The following is a 17231-nucleotide window of genomic DNA, read 5'->3' on the forward strand; positions in this document are numbered from 1 at the left end:
CATAGACGGGTTGGACTGAAGGGTCTGTTTCCATGCTGTACATCTCTATGACTCTATTACTCCGCTCTGAATTGGTCACATGGCACCTAAAACTATTAAACATTAGTCAATAGAAACACAACAATGGAGCAGAAGCACAACATGCAGGCCAATGGAGTTTGCATCTCCTTAGTACCCAAACTCACCTAAAATCTATTAATTTCCTTTTTTCCCCACATGGTACAAGAAACTAGACAGTGACAATACATGATATGAAAATTAGAGTGGGTACCTCCAGGTGGTCCCCTATATCTCAGGGCGTACAACCACTTGCACCCTTTGTCCACAGAGGTCAGCACTGAGAATACATCAGCATCACACCATGACACCAATTTTCCAGTAATGTTAATCACTGCTGCACAGACCTCTGAAAGCTATTACAGAGAAACCTCAATTATCCGGCATTTGATTATCCGAATCAAATACTCCCTGCCCAGCTGGATAATTGAAGTTCCTCTGTAATTGGTACACTGACTGACATATGTATATGAGTGACTGAATCCTGACTAATTTCTGTGCAGCTCCCTGACTGACTTACCAAGAATCTCAGGCCTGGATGCAACGTACCTGCAGGAAAGACTGGGACCCAGTCACCTACATTGATATGGGACCACTGACCCAGACTGTCTCAACAGCTGACTGACCATGGCCATGCTCCTGGAGTGAGATCACACGCTGCCCCTAACAGACTGTGGTGACACCCCTCAAGTGACGACTGCTCTCCCTCCTTAATATGAGTGAGGACTACTTGCTTTAGCCTTTGAGACAGGGCCACTTGCATGACACACCTTCAGTTTGTTTGTCACATGAGTTCTGGCACATGCTTTAAGTGTAAGATTGATGCAACAGTGATACACAGCAGCTTCTGCTCTTTTGCTGACAACCATGACAAGCTGCTTGGTTTTGTGTCTGAACTAAAAGATAAGACAACACAGAAGTATAGTGAGCCTGTGCATTCTGAACGAGACATTTCAAGGCAAGGCGGAGACACTGGGAGCATTCAAATAGACATAAAGTGAATTAGTGCTAAGAGACCAAGCAAGGAGTCCTCAGATGCACTTTGCTTCAATCCATGAAACAGACCATATAAGGGTGGGAGACAATAATGACATGGGTTACTGTAGGTGAGAAGTGGCAAATTGATAGTCACCACCACCATGCTTTTGATGGAGTGTGGGGAAACAGTGAAGCACCATAGTTAGCATGTCTAAGCTGTAGAGCTGGGGTTCATGAGGTAATATTGGGAGATGAAGATGTGAATATTAGAGCTTACCAAGAACGCGCTGCAAGAGTGTACACAAGCATTGTACTGATGTAGTTAACAGGGAGTGCAGGGGAGGAAGTGACATGAAGGTTTGTGGCCAGATTGCAAGGATATGTCTGTGACTCACTCAATGAAGTCATCTTCCATCCTTGTCCAATTTATAAATGTATGGATGGAAATGGACAATGGCTGCAAACACACCTGGAATGGGTGGGCTAAGTATTTTTTTTCTGTCTCAGCACATGCGCTCCACTTGTGAGTGATATCTCTTCACGGAGAACTGCATTAATCAGGCCTTTACACAGAACAGGGTGTAGACATCTATAAAGATACAAAATAAAATGTTCTCACGTAGTGCCCCCAGACTCAAAATGTGAACTCTGTTTTCTTTTGTTTTCCCCACAAGTGCTGCTGGACCTGCTGAGTTTCTCCAGCAATTTCTGTTTTTGTCTATAGTCGTATTGTTCTGCATGTGAACTGCATACCCAGTGTCCAACACTGCAGGGTACAAATCCTGGCCACCATTAATCTTGACCATGTCTTTAGTCATTACAGATTGACCACAATTATTTAATCACTGGTAACTTTACAAGTATCACCTGTGGGCCACAACTCACAAAGACAGTTCTGGCTGCACCGGAACAAGGAGTTTCATTCCATTCATCTTGAACTGTAAGCATTCACCTACATGCTCTCATATGCGATGCTATCTTTCTTGAGTATTACTGGGAGGTGAAGACAGATTTCAGTAATCCCACTGAATTTACAATCTCTCCTTTATGTGCATGATGTGGATTGTACTGCATAAATTGAAATAAGATCCACGATGTCCAACATCCAGGCATTCCCTAGTCTCCCTTGTTAAGAATTCTCTATGTTCTACTGCATTGAGGAGTATGCTACACGGTCAGTTGTGTGAGGTCAATACTGACTGCTCAGATCACAAAGATTACTCCTCAGATTACCCATGTTGTTTCTGATACTCCCCTATTTCTGAGATTCCTTTCGATCCTACCACAGCAGGGATACACAGTTTGATCAAGCTTGCTCTTGCATTCCATTCTTTTGGTTATATAGTTCCTCTATTCCATTGCCTTTGTTCATTGTGGTTCTGTGTTGTCACGTCAAATTTTAAGTTCTAGAGTCTTTCTAAATTCCAATCAGAACTATTTCAGTTCAGTTCATATAGTCATTTATTTTATCTGCCAATCTGGAGTACTTCAGAACTTGCCTGCATAAAATTTCATCTGCTGAGAGAAAGTGAGGACTGCTGATGCTACAGAGTCAGAGAGTTCTACTATGAAAATATAATCTATCCCAGCTTTCCTTTCTCCAAGTTAACCTTTCCTGCATCTCACATGTGATGGTATGCCTTTAACAGCAGAGTACAATAATGAGTCAAGACCAAGATGACACTATATAACTGGCAGCATGCTAGACCAATGACTTATATAGAATTTGCTCCATTACTAAAAATGATCAGTTTATCTGTTAAGAAAACTGGTTCGAGATTTATCAACAAATTAAACCTATGCTACTTACCAATCCATGTGAGAGTGATCAATCCATGTAAGACAGTTGAAGAAAGCACCAGGGGTTGGGGTGACTAATGGGCTTAGTATTGGAAGTGCTAGAGAGGGCAAAAGAGAGTTGAGAAATGGGGAAAAGAAAGCAATGGAAGGCTTGAATGTTGACAGTGAACAAATAAATAGTTGCCTTCCAATGGGCAAGAAAGAAATATGGGGTAGGGTTAAATTGTGTGAATGTAAATGCACAGTGAACAGAACTGGGCAACTGAAAATAGAATTTGAAAGAAGGGCACCACTTTGACTGGGACAACACACATCCATCCCAGGATAGGCGAAAGAAAGACACGCATGGGAATTCCTAGAGGCCTGACATTCAAACCAGAACTTCATCAATAAACACATTGATTTGGATCCCATTTGCCAACCTCTGAGAAATGATATCACACCCCTTAAGGGACCAAGACACAAATAGAAAGCGGGACATAACGCCAACACTTTACCAGAGGCTTACTGATGAAGTTACCTAGTATGGCGATGAATTGTCTGAAAATAAATCTTCCAGCTCAGCGAGCAAACTTACAACCTGAAGGATTTTCTGCTTCTGCACTGGGTCAACATAATGCAGCCTATGATGTTTCTCCTCAGTGTGATTTCTGATGCATCCATTAATCTGATGGTAAACAAAGCAGCAACCATATCAACAGCAATAGAAGAGTAGAGTTGGATTAAAACATAGGGCCGCCTTTAAGTCAGATTGATTTTTAACCATGTTGATGTTTTTGACCTCTATTTAATTTACCCAGTGTTGGCTGTGCCAATCAAAGAGTTTGCTTGAGGCTGTCGTCAGCTCTGACAAAATCAATGAATGTCTTGAAAATATAGAGAACATTTTTGTGAGAGCAGTGGCAACAAATACCATAAATGCCTTAGGGAATTGATTGGTCCACCAAAACTTTCAACAAATTATAATGTCCAGAAAAACAAGGCAGTGTCTTACTGAACTCAACGTGGAGATGGTTTTCCCCTTTCCTTCTTTAGTTTAGTTACTTACAGACATTCTCTGAGGAATTGAAGATTCTACTTGCAATTCCCCTAACCCTGGAACCTCTGAAAGTATCCATCTAAATCAGAGAATTCGGAGGAAATCGCTGCAGTTAAATAAAGGCTACCCTACACTAAAAGGACCTGTCAGATTTAAAACACAGCTCCACATTTCTGAATGAACCTGTTCCTGTCAGAACTGCAGAGCTCTTGCTTAATGCGAAAAAGCAGCAGAGGGGTAACCTGAGTGAGATTGCCACTCCTTGAAAATCTGGCCCAAGGTTTCATGCTCACCATCTGCTCAGTACAGAGGTTTATTCTGAAGATAAATAAGAGAACCCTGTGCATTTTTACTCTTTTCCCTGGGTTCCTGTTAATTATCAAACCAAAACTCCAAGGTAAAAGGGCAATATTAACAAGGTGAAGATACAAAGTACATGTCACTGCAAAACCAGAAACATATTCAATAAAGGCCACTACCAGGATTTTTAAAACAAAAATAAACTTTTAACTTCTTTCATTCCTTAGAACAATGGGAAACAAATAACTTTGTGGCAACTTGACCAAAGATGAAACTTTGACTGTTCAAGCCATTTATCACTTGAAAGTTGTATTTTTAAATTAATTGTTATTTAACAATCTGCCAATCTTATTTCCAGCTGCCTCTGCAGTCCACACCTACTCTTGTGTTTTGTTTAATTATATGGAGGGATTTCTAATCAACTAACTCAATTAATTGTTGCTCAATAGTTAACGTGACTGGCTATTTATTTTGGTGCCAGCACACAATGAAGCATACAGAGGTCTTATTAAGTAACTCATGCACCTAAGCATTCTGCCAGTTCACTGTTTCATAAAATATATTTCTGGCCAAAGAGAAGGTTAAGATTAAGGTGACATGATCTGACTACTCTTACCAAAGTTTAGAGGGATGGATCCTAAAGAGAGAGTAAGAAGAGCAACATGAAAAGTTTTTGGCAGATAGGATCAAGGAAAACCCTAAGGCTTTCTATAGGTATATCAGGAATAAAAGAATGACTAGAGTAAGATTAGGGCCAATCAAGCCTAGTAGTGGGAAGTTGTACGTGGCATCAGAGGAGATAGGGGAAGCACGAAATGAATATTTTTCATCGGTATTCACACAAGAAAAAGGCAATGTGCTTGAGGAGAATACTGAGATACAGGATACTAGACTAGATAGGATTGAGGTGCATGAGGAGGAGGTGTTAGCAATTCTGGCAAGTGTACAAATAGATAAGTCCCCTGGAGCGGATAGGATTTATCCGAGGAGTCTTTGGGAAGCCAGGGAGGAGATTGCCGAGCCTTTGGCTTTGAACCTTATGTCGTCATTGTCGACAGGAATAGTACCAGAAGACTGGAGGATACCAAATGTCCCCTTGTTCAAGAAGGGGAGTAGAGACAACCCTGGAAATTATAGACCTGTTAGCCTTACTGCAGTTGTGGGCAAAGCATTGGAAAGGATTATAAGAAATGGGATTTATAATCATCCAGAAAGGAATACATTGATTAGGGATAGTCAACACGGTTTTGTGAAGGGTAGGTTGTGCCTTACAAAACTTATTGAGTCCTTTGAGAAGGCGACCAAACAGGTGGATGAGGGTAAAGCAGCTGATGTGGTGTATATGGATTTCACTAAGGCCTTTGATAAGGTTCCCCATGGTAGGCTATTGCACAAAATACGGAGGCATGGGATTGAGAGTGATTTAGTGGTTTGGATCAGAAATCGGCTAGCTGAAAGAAGATAGAGGGTGGCGGTTGATAGGAAATATTCATCCTGGAGTTCAGTTACTAGTGGTTTATCACAAGGATATGTTTTGGGTCCACTGTTGTTTGTCATTTTTATAAACAACCTGGATGAGGGTGTAGAAGGATGGGTTATTAAATTTGCAGATGACACCAAGGTCGGTAGAGTTGTAGTTAGTGACGAAGAATGTTGCAGGTTACAGAGGGACATAGATAAGTTGCAGAGCTGGATTGAGGAGGTGGCAAATGGGCTTTATTGCAGAAAAGTGTGAGGTGATTCACTTTGGAAGGAGTAACAGGAATGCAGAGTACTGGGCTAATAGTAAGATTCTTGGTAGTGTAGATGAGCAGAAAGATCTGAGTGTCCAGGTACACAGATCCTTGAAAGTTGCCACCCAGGTTGATAGGATTGTTGAGAAGGCATATGGTGTGTGTTAACTTTTATTAGTAAAGGGATTGCGTTTCGGAGCCATGAGGACATGCTGCAGCTTACAAAACTCTGGTGCGGCCACATTTGGAATATCACATACAGTTCTGGTCACCACATTATAGGAAGGATGTGGAAGCTTTGGAAAGGGTTCAGAGGAGATTTTCTAGGATGTTGTCTGGTATGGAGGGAAGAACTTACGAGGAAAGGCTGAGGGACTTGAGGCTGTTTTTGTTAGAGAGAAGGAGGTTGAGAGGTGACTTAATTGAGACATATAAGATAATCAGAGGGTTAGATAGGTTGGACAGTGAGAGCCTTTCTCCTCGGATGGCGATGGCTAGCATGAGGGGACGTAGCTTTAAATTGAGGGATGATAGATATAGGTCAGATGTCAGAGATGGTTTCTTTACTCAGAGAATAGTAGGGGAATGGAACACACTGCCAGCAACAGTTGTAGACTCATTAACTTTAAAGGCGTTGAAATCATTGGATAGGCATATGGACGAGAATGGGATAATGTAGGTTAGATGGGCTTCAGATTGGTTTCATAGTTCGGTGCAACACTGAGGGCAGAAGGGCCTGTACTGCGCTGTAATGTTCTATATTCTATGGCTTGTGCCTTCTCTCCCCCAACCCCAGAAGAGAAGTCCACAGTCAACCAACTGGCCAGTTATAGATCCACTGTATTGGGTTGTGGATGCATTAAACAAACTTCTGCAGGGACCTGCATCCTCCACTGTCAGCAAGACTCTCACAGAGAGCTGCCAACCAATTGAGCTGGCTGACAGTCATACAGCCATAGAGATGTACACCACAGAAACAGAACCTTCAGTCCAACCTGTCCAGATATCCTAAATTAATCTAATCCATTTGCCAGATTTGGCTCATATCCCTCAAAACCCTTCCTATTCATGTACCCATCCAGATGCCTTTTAAATGTTGTAATTGTACCAGCCTCCATCATTTCCTCTGGCAGCTCATTCCACACATGTACCATCCTCTACGTGAAAATGTTGCCCCTTAGGTTCTGTTTAACTCTTTCCCCTCTCCTTTCAAACCTACATCCTCTAGTTTTGGACTACCCCAAACTGGGGAAAAGACTTTGACTATTCACCCTATTTATGATTGCCCCTTATGATTGTATAAACCTCTAAGGTCACCCCTCTGCCTCCAACAGTCCAGAGAAAATAGCCCCAGCCTAGTCAGCCTCTCTCTATAGCTCAAACTCTCCACCCAGGCAATGTCCTTGTAACTCTTTTCTGAACCAACATCCTTTCTATAGCTGGTACAGCAGAATTGCAAACAGTATTCCATAGTGGCCAACCAATGTCCTACATGGCTGCAGCACGACCTCCCAACTGCTAAACTCAATGCACTGATCAATAAAGGCAAGCAAACCAAACACCTCCTTTACTACCCTGTCTATCTGGAACTCCACTTTCAAGGAAATATGAACCTGCTCTTCAAAGTCTATTTGTTCGGCAATGCTCCCCAGGGCCTACTATTTAAGTGTACAAGTCCTGCCCTGATTTGCCCTACCAAGATGCAGCATCTCACATTTATCTATATTAAAATCCATCTGCAAGTCCTTGACCCATCAGCTCATCTAACCAAGGTCCTATTGTCCGCTGAGGTAACCTTCTTTTCTGTACACTACACCTCCGATTTACCTCTTGTATTCACCTCCAAATCATTTAGATATGACAAAAACCAGTGGACCCAGCACCAATCTCTGCAGCACACCGGCAAGAACTTATCGCACATACCTCTTGCTCATTGATACTAGAATATTTACTTCTTGTTTTTATTGGTGGGAAAATCCTTCAGTCTCTTGCCAGACCTCAAGTCTCCAAGGGAGATCAAAGCTGGGGATCATCTTAGAATCATGGAGAGTTATGGAGAGGTTTCTCCTTTGAATTTTTCATTTTGTCCTGGATAAGTTCCTCATGTTCGCTAAATGTCTCTGGTATTGGTTGGTCTATAAATTGGAATTGATCAGTGGAGTGGCTGGATGTTATAGGAAAACATGGATCCCCAGGATCTTGAAATCCAATAGGTGAAAGCAATACAGTGCAGCATTTCTGCTTTACCAAAACACTAGCAGCATCAGACAATATAGGGCTGTGCTGTGTGGTCACAACATCTAATATTTACAACCTGTTTCAATGTGGAAGAATAGCCATAGGAAAAGCACTTGAACGTGCAGCACAGATAAACCGCGGATGTCCAAGTTGATGTATGGGATCGAAAGGCAGGATGTACAGGTAAGTGAGAATTAACCAAGAATTGAACAATAAAGACAAAGGACAGAATGAGAGGATTAACAGTGGGGCATTCAGCCCTGAGAAAGGCCATTCAACCACACAAAGCCATTATGACAAATGTGTTTCCCAATTCAATAAATCCTTGATTTCTTATCCTTTCATACCTTGTCCTGTAAAAGAATTATTGATTTCAGATTTAAAGTGATAAAGTCAACAAATACTGATTTCTGTGCCACAGACTTTCAAACATCTCCCACCAAATGAAAGAATGGTTTTCCAATTCTCTCTTGAATAGCCTGACTCTAACTTTCATTTGCCCTGTACTCCTTCCAAGGCCAATATAATATTTTCTTCAGTATATTGTTTGGAACTATACACCAGGCATCGTTTAATCTCGGCTTTACAAAACTGTAGGAAAGCATCTTTCCTTTGATATTTTAAATCCCCACACAAAGGCCAATATTTCACTGGCATTTCTATTACATTCTGCAACTCACTGTAAATTATCTGAGTAGATGATGGCAGATGGGACTAGATTAGGTTAGGATTTCTGGTTGACATGGATGAGTTGGACTGAAGGGTCTGTTTCCAAGCTGTACATCTCTAGGACTCTATAATTAGTTGAAAGTGAAAGGTATCATAGTTTTTGTAATAATGATACACCATGCAGCAGTAAAATGCTTTCCCTCCACAAAAGGGGAAAGTCCCAATTTGCTTTACCTCTATCCTGAGCTCTTATTTGTTGGCAAATTTCAGCCAAATCCCCAACCTCCTTGGCCATTCATTTCAATATGGTTTGATTTCCTATCTTAGTCTTCATCTGTTAGAATCTAATCTGGGGAACAGAAAACTAAGAATATTCACTTCTCTTGAAAACTTCACTTACTATTTGTACAGAAAATTCTCTTGCATTAAAAAAAATACAGTCATTGTTAGTTCTAAAAGGATTTTAGTTACAAGCATTTGACCCCATTGTGCCAGTTGCAATGCATTTGATTGACTATTTACTAGAGATAGCTCAGCTCAAATAACATTTCTTATTCAACACTTACTTACAGTACCAGGTCTTATTTATACTAGACAAAAAAAATGTGCATTCTAAATCATTTCATTTGGGGAGATAGATTAGGGTTAGGCATAGTCCCTGGACTATGGTCAATGCCCTGGAGGTATGGGTTAAGATCCTACCACATCAGCGACGGAATCCAAATTCAATTAACTAATTAATCCATTCATTCAAAAAAATGTCTGGATTTGAAAGCTATTCTCAGTAATGACACCACAAAACTATTATTGGTTGTCATAAAGAACAAAGATCTTTTTCACGGAGGTCCTTATGGAAGGGAATCCACTGTGCTTTGTTAGCCTGTTCTACATGTGATTTCAGACCCACACTGCAGTGGTTGACTCTCAAATGTCCTAGCAAATCACTTAGTTGTACTAAACTGCTACAAGAAAGTAACAAAACAATAAAACCAGACTGAATATATGTAGCACCCACAAGAAACATGAAGGGCATACCCATTGTATTCACCTCATGACATTTTTTGTACTTGTATCTGGAGGTGTCTGCCAAAATTGAAAACAGCTGGATTACAGGCAAGTCAAGCAATAGCCTGATAAACTATGATAGGGTGAACATGATGCAATCGGCAATGTTCATTGCCGTGATCTTCTTGGAGGGTGTTCTGTCCAACTGTGAGGACTGAGGACTGAGAACTAAAATCCTTTTAGAACTAACAATGACTTGCAGAGGTTTCTGAGAGCTCTCAAAGTGCACTCTGCATTCCACAAAGTCTCATGGCACCAGGCTAAACATGGGTAAAGAAACCTCCTGCTGATTACAATCTTCCTCCTCAGCCTACTCCCCTCTCCTCCACCACCTCAGCTGATGAATCAATACTCCATTGTATTGAATACCAATTGGAAAAAGCACTGAGGGTGGTAAGAGCACAGTGTACACATTGTGTGGGGATTTCAATGTCCATCACCAAGAGTAGTTTGGGTGCACATCAATGACCTAGCTCTTAAGAGGACAAGCTGCTAGACTGGGTATGTGGCAAGTGGTGAAGGAGGCAACAAGAGTGTAACCTACTAAGCATTATTCTTATTGATCTGTATGTCATACAGTGATCACTATGTAGTCCTTGTGGAAACTCATCTTTTCATTGACTACTGTCTTATATGATATTGCCACCATGTCAAATGAGATGAATAACAAACCTAGCAGTTTAAGACTGGACCCCTACGAGGTGCTGTGAGCCAATAGATGGTATTCAACCACAATGTAACCGTATGACCTGGAGTAGACCCTAGTCTACCATTATCATCAAAATACAAGATAAACCCTGCCTCACTGAGAAATGTAAGAGGGAGCAGCACCATACATACCTAAAACTGAAGTATTGATTAAGTAACAAATTAGGACTATTTATATGCTAAACACCATAAGCAGCAAGAGACAAATAGATCTAAACAATTTCACAACCAGTGAGTCTGACCTAACCTCTGTAGACTTGATATATCCAGTTGTGAATGGTGATGGAGCTGGAGGAGAAAGCTCTACAAATGTCCTCACCCACAACAATGGCGGAGCCCAGCACATCAGTGCAAAAGACAAAGCTGAAGCATTTACAATAATCTTCAGACAGATGTACCAATTGGATGATTCATCTTGGCCTCTAGGTCTAGAGTATCTCAGATGCCAGCCTTCAGTCAATTTAATTCACTGCACATGACATCCAGGAACAGCTGAGGGCACTGGATACTGCTAAGGTTATGGACCCTGACAACAGCTCAGCTGTATTACAACTGATACAGCAGTACTGAAGAATGGTGCTCCACAACCTGTCACCCTCCCCCCCAGCCAAACTGTTTTCATACAGCTCGAACACAAGCATCTACATGACAATATGGAAAATCATCTAACTATGTCTGCAAAAAAAGCAGGGCAAATCAGACTCGGCCACCGCATCAGTCTACTACTGATGGAAAGGGTTTTGACAGTGCCATCAAGCAATAATTTGCTCACTGAAGCCCAATTAGGGTTCTTTTAGAGTCATTTGACTTCCAACCCCATTATAGTCTTTGTCCAATAATGGACAAAACAACTGCACTTGAGGGAGAGAGGAGAGTGTGATGACCCTTTATTATGCACCAATGGGAAACATACTTTCTACCAGCTGATCCACCAGGGAACTCATTTAATTCCCACTGACTTACTGATCCAGGCACAAAGCTAGAACCCAATCTGTAAAACACAGGAGTGAAAATTAGGCCATTAGTCCCTTGAGTCTGCTCTTCCATTCAATCATGGCTGATAGGTTTTTCAAGGAGAAAGTGAGGACTGCAGATACTGGAGATCAGAGCTTAACAATGTGTTGCTGGAAAAGCACAGCAGGTCAGGCAGCATCCAAGGAGCAGGAGAATCGACGTTTCAGGCATAAACCCTTCTTCAGCCCATTCCTGAAGAAGGGCTTATGCCTGAAACGTCGATTCTCCTGCTCCTTGGATGCTGCCTGACCTGCTGCGCTTTTCCAGCAACACATTTTTAAGCTCTGATAGGTTTTTCAACCCTATTTCTCCCCCTTGGCAATCAAAAACATATCTTTCTCTGTTTTAAATATACTCAATGGCCTGTCCTCCACAGCCATCAGTGGCAATGAATTTCATAGATTCACCATTCTCTGGCTGAAGAAGTTTCTCCTTATCTCTGTTCTAAAAGGTCTTTCCTTTACTCTAAGGCTGTGCCCTTGGGTCTTCACCTCTCCTGCCAATGAAAACATCTTCCCAATGTCCATTCAGTTCAGTATTATGAAAGTTTCAATCAGATTCCCCCCTCATCCTTCTAAACTCCATTGAGTATAGACCTAGAGCCTTTAAATGTTCCTCATATGTTAAGCCTTTCATTCCTGTGATCATTCTTGTGAACCGCCTTTGCACCCGCTCCAGGGCCAGAACATTCTTCCTAAAGGATGAGGCCCAAAATTGCTCACAATGGATTGGACAGGAACCCAGAAAGGAAGGACTGCATCACAAGATTCTCCTCACAATATCATGGGTCAGATGGAGGCTTCAATAATTGGCATTTGATTCAAGTATGGTGCCAAGGAGCCCCAGAAAAACTGAAGTTGATATAAATCAGAGGGAAAACCCATCTGAATTGAATTCATACCTCATACAATGAAAGATGGCTATAGAGAACAATTACTACAAACACAGGACATTGCTGCAATTCATTTGAGGTGTATCTTTCACCCAAACATTTGCAGGTGCTTCAATGTCCTTCCCACTATTATAAGACCAAAGGTGGGAAATTTTGCTTATATTGTACAATGTTCAGCATCATTCACCATTCCTCAGATAACGAAGTAGTCCATACCAACCACAGCAAAGCCCAGACAACATTTAGACTTTATCTCATAATTGATAGGCAATGACCATCTCCAAGAAACACTCTCCTCTTGACATTCAACTGCATAGATATCATTGAACACCACCCACCCGCCCCCCTCCCACTAATATCATCCTGGGGGTTACCATTGACTAGAAATTGAACTAGATCAGCTATATAAATACTATGTTTATAAGATTAAATGTCGACTATAGACAGAGGCTAGGAATTGTAAAGTGACGAAGTCCAAGCTTCCCAAACCCTGCAAAATCAACTAGCCATAATTCAGAAGTTTGATCTGAATATTCTGGTGGAATACTATCCACCACCTGGTTAAGTCCAGCTCCACCAACACTCAAAGCTTGGCACCTTTTGGGATTCGGAGAAAGTGAGGACCGCAGATGCTGGAGTACCAGAGTTGAAAAATGTGGTGCTGGAAAAACACAGCTGGCCATTCTTCAGGAATGGCTTATGCCTGAAAAGTCAATTCTCCTGCTCCTCGGGATGCTGCCTGGCTTGCTGTGCTTTTCCAGCACCACATTTTTCAAACCTTTTGGGATTACACAGCTTGATTGATTGACACCCCATTCCCAAAATCCAACACCAATGCACAGTGGCAGCACCCAATTAGATACAAGATGCACTGCAATCACGAGGCCTTTTAAGCGGCACCTTCCAAACCCGCAATCTCTACCATCTAAAAGGATAAGTGCAGCAGATGCATGGGAATATCACCACCTGCAAGCTATACTCCAAACCTTATACCAGCCTGACTTGGAACTATATTGCCATTCCTGCAAAGTTGCTGGATCAAAAACCCGGGAGATCCTTTCCCCTCTGGATGAACCAAAAGGACATCTACGGCAGCAAGTGAAGATAACAGCTCATTATCATCTTGACGGCAAGTGGGGTGGTCATATCCTATCAAAAGAATCTTTTTAGAAGGTATGTGTATACGGCACAATAAATCAGAAAATCAGGTAAGGCAAAAATAAATATTTTAAATAATCCCAATTTTTCCTTGTGGTATTACATAAAATACAATTCATTACATAACTTGCTATTCTTTTTATATTAAGGTAATCAAAACATTTTGTTCCTTTGGTTTTTAATACTTTAATTCCAAATCCTATAAGTAAATGAAAGAAATCAAAGGTCACAGGTTGAGCACTGACTAACAGCATTTCTTCATTTTACATCTTCACTTTCCAAATTGAAGAGCACAAACTCCACATATTGTATCTGGTAAAATTTACACTGAATGGTTTGCTATAGAATTACACAGGTTGCTGGGCACATCTCCAACTTTGATTAGAGTCAGAGTCATAGAGATGTACAGCACGGAAACAGACCCTTCGGTCCAACTTGTCCATGCCGACCAGATATCCTAACGCAATCTAGTCCCACTTGCGAGCAGCTGGCCCATATCCCTCCAAACCCTTCCTATTCATAAAGCCATCCAGAGGTTTTTTTAAATGGTGCAGTTGTACCAGCCTCTACCACTTCCACTGGCAGCTCATTCCATACATGTACCATCCTCTGCATGAAAACGTTGCCCCTTCGGTCTCTTTTTTATCTTTCCCCTCTCACCTTAAACCTATGTCCCCTGGTTCTGGACCCCACCCACACCCCAGGGAAGAGACTTTGTCTATTCATTCAACCATACCCCTCATGATTTTGTAAACCTCTATAATATCATGACATTCCAGGGAAAACTACCAGAATATTCAATCTCTCCCTATAGCTCAAAGCCTCCAACCCTTGTAACATCTTTGTAAACCTTTTCTGAACACTTTCAAGTTTCACAACATCTTTCCGATAGGAAGGAGACCAGAAATACACTGATTCTCCTGCTCCTTGGATGCTGCCTGACCTGCTGCGCTTTTCCAGCAACACATTTTCAGCTCTGATCTCCAGCATCTGCAGTCCTCACTTTCTCCTCCCAACTCCTGTACTCAATATTCTAACCAATAAAGGAAAGCATACCAAACACCTCCTTCAGTATCCTATCTACCTGCGACTCCAATTTCAAGGAGCTATGAACCTGCACTCCAAGGTCTCTGTTTAGCAACACTCCCTAGGACCTTACCATTAAGTGTATATGTCCTGCTAAGATTTGCTTTCCAAAATGCAGCACCTCACATTTATCTGAATTAAACTCCATCTGCCACTTCTCGGCCCATTGGCCCATCTGATCAAGATCCTGTTGTAATCTGGAGGTAACCTTCTTTGCTGTCCACTACATCTCCAATTTTGGTGTCATCTGTAGATTTACTAACTATACCTCTTAGGCTCACATCCAGATCATTTACCTAAATGCCGAAAAGTGGTGAACCCAGCACCGATCCTTGTGGCACTCCATTGGTCACAGGCCTCCAGTCTGAAAAGCAACCTCCAACACTACCCGCTGTCTTCTACCTTTAAGCCAGTTCTATATTCAAATGGCTAGTTCTCCCTGTACTCCAGGAGATCTAACCGTGCTAAGTAGTCTCCCATGGGGAACATTGTCGAATGCCTTACTGAAGTCCATATAGATTACGCCCACCACTCTGCCCTCATCAATCCTTTTTGTTCCTTCTTCAAAAAACTCAATCAAGTTTGTGAGACATGATTTCCCATGCACAAAGCCATGTTGACTATCCCTAATCAGTCCTTGCCTTTCCAAATACATGTACATCCTGTCTCTCAGGATTCCCTCCAACAACTTGCCCACCACCGATGTCAGGCTCACCGGTCTATAGTTCCCTAGCTTGTCCTTACCACCTTTCTTAAACAGTGGCACCGCATTAGCCAACCTCCAGTCTTCCGGCACCTCACCTGTAACTATCGATGTATCGATGATACAAATATCTCAGTAAGAGGCCTAGTAATCACTTCCCTACCTTCCCACAGAGTTCTAGGGTACACCTGATCAGGTCCTGGGGATTTATCCACTTTTATGCATTTCTTTGTTTGTCTGTTTCAAAAAAAAGGGAGTAATATTGGTTCCAAATAATAGTCTCCTATCGCCTGTTAGATTTCTAAATCTACTGTAAGATTCATTATCTCAATATAATTTAGTAAAGCAGTGCAGAATCAAATTAAGGTGATACTCTTCATAGTTTCCTCACCGTTTCTGGTTCATGAGGAGTTCTCGATGCAGTTCTTGGTGACTCCTAGAGGCTTTGACTGGATTGAGAAGCTTCTTGGGCCTGATGAGCTCGGGATTATCATCAAAATAATCAGGTTCAGCCATGAGGCTTCTGATCTCCGAGGGATTGCTGTGCCTTTCAGAGTACATGGAGGCTAGAGAGAAGATACATAGGTTAATATTGTCAACAAAAATTAACTGGGTAAAAACAATGACTGCAGATGCTGAAAACCAAATACTGGATTAGTGGTGCTGGAAGAGCACAGCAGTTCAGGCAGCATCCAACGAGCAGCAAAATCGACGTTTCGGACAAAAGCCCTTCATCAGGAATAAATTATTCCTGATGAAGGGCTTTTGTCCGAAACGTCGATTTCACTGCTCGTTGGATGCTGCCTGAACTGCTGTGCTCTTCCAGCACCACTAATCCAACAAAAATAAACTGTCAACCCAATTTAGAGAAGGGATGGATGCCTGTAAACCATCGTTAGCACAGCAATGATTTTCCCTGTACAATTGTTTGCAGGAGATAATGCCTTGTTCAATAACTGTTGCAAGGCACCAAATAATTGAAGCTCACATCCAAAAGTGCTAGTTCATTTTTAATGTTCCTACTTTCATTGTGTTCTTCAGATTTCTTGCCAGTACTGCCAGATAAGATTTAGTGCATTCTTTCATATATTAGCTTACCATATTGATACAAACTGCAAACTACCATAGCACATCAGATAACGAACACAGTCATTTGTCTCAGAGTGATGCTGGAAGCCAGGAACTCCCAAGTACATTTTAGTGGCTGTTCAAGAACACTGCTTTTGAATAGCAATTGCAGAGTGACCACAAGGAACGGAATGCTGCTTTAGCTTATTGAGACATAAAGTCATAGAGATGTACAGCACGGAAACAGACCCTTCGGTCCAACTTGTCCAAGCTGATCAGCTATCCTAACCTAATCTAGTGCCATTTGCCAGCACATGGCCCATTTCCCTCCAAACCCTTCCTATTCATATATCCATCCAGCCACTTTTTAAATGCTATAATTGTACCAGCTCCACTACATCCTCTGGCAGGTCATTCCATACACACATCACCCTCCTTGTGGAAATGTTGCCCCTTAGGTCCCTTTTATAGCTTTCCCCTCACTACCTAAACCTATGTCCTCTACTTCTGAACTCCCCCACCCCAGGGAAAAGAGTTTGTCTATTTATCCCACCCATGCCCCTCATGATTTTATAAACCTCTATAAAGGTCAGCCTCAGTCACTCCAGGGAAAACAGCCCCAGTCTATTCAGCCTCTCCCTATAGGTCAAATCCTCTAAACCCTGGCAACATCCTTGTAAACCTTTACAGAATCCTTTCAAGTTTCATAACTTGAAGGATTGG

The 17231-nt window shown here is 41.8% G+C and overlaps 1 protein-coding gene across 5 annotated transcripts in view; it reads right to left on the reverse strand.

Annotated features, from left to right (window-relative positions):
- LOC140483804 (protein FAM107B-like) overlaps positions 1-17231 on the reverse strand; it is a 220657-nt gene that overhangs the window by 6875 nt on the left and 196551 nt on the right. For all 5 annotated transcript variants that reach the window (XM_072582413.1, XM_072582412.1, XM_072582414.1 and 2 more), the window contains one exon: positions 15832-16006. In XM_072582413.1, the coding sequence (XP_072438514.1) occupies positions 15832-16006 (175 nt within the window). The remainder of the gene's footprint in view (positions 1-15831; positions 16007-17231) is intronic.

Source organism: Chiloscyllium punctatum, chromosome 12, assembly GCF_047496795.1.
Source record: "Chiloscyllium punctatum isolate Juve2018m chromosome 12, sChiPun1.3, whole genome shotgun sequence".
Lineage (NCBI taxonomy): Eukaryota > Metazoa > Chordata > Chondrichthyes > Orectolobiformes > Hemiscylliidae > Chiloscyllium > Chiloscyllium punctatum.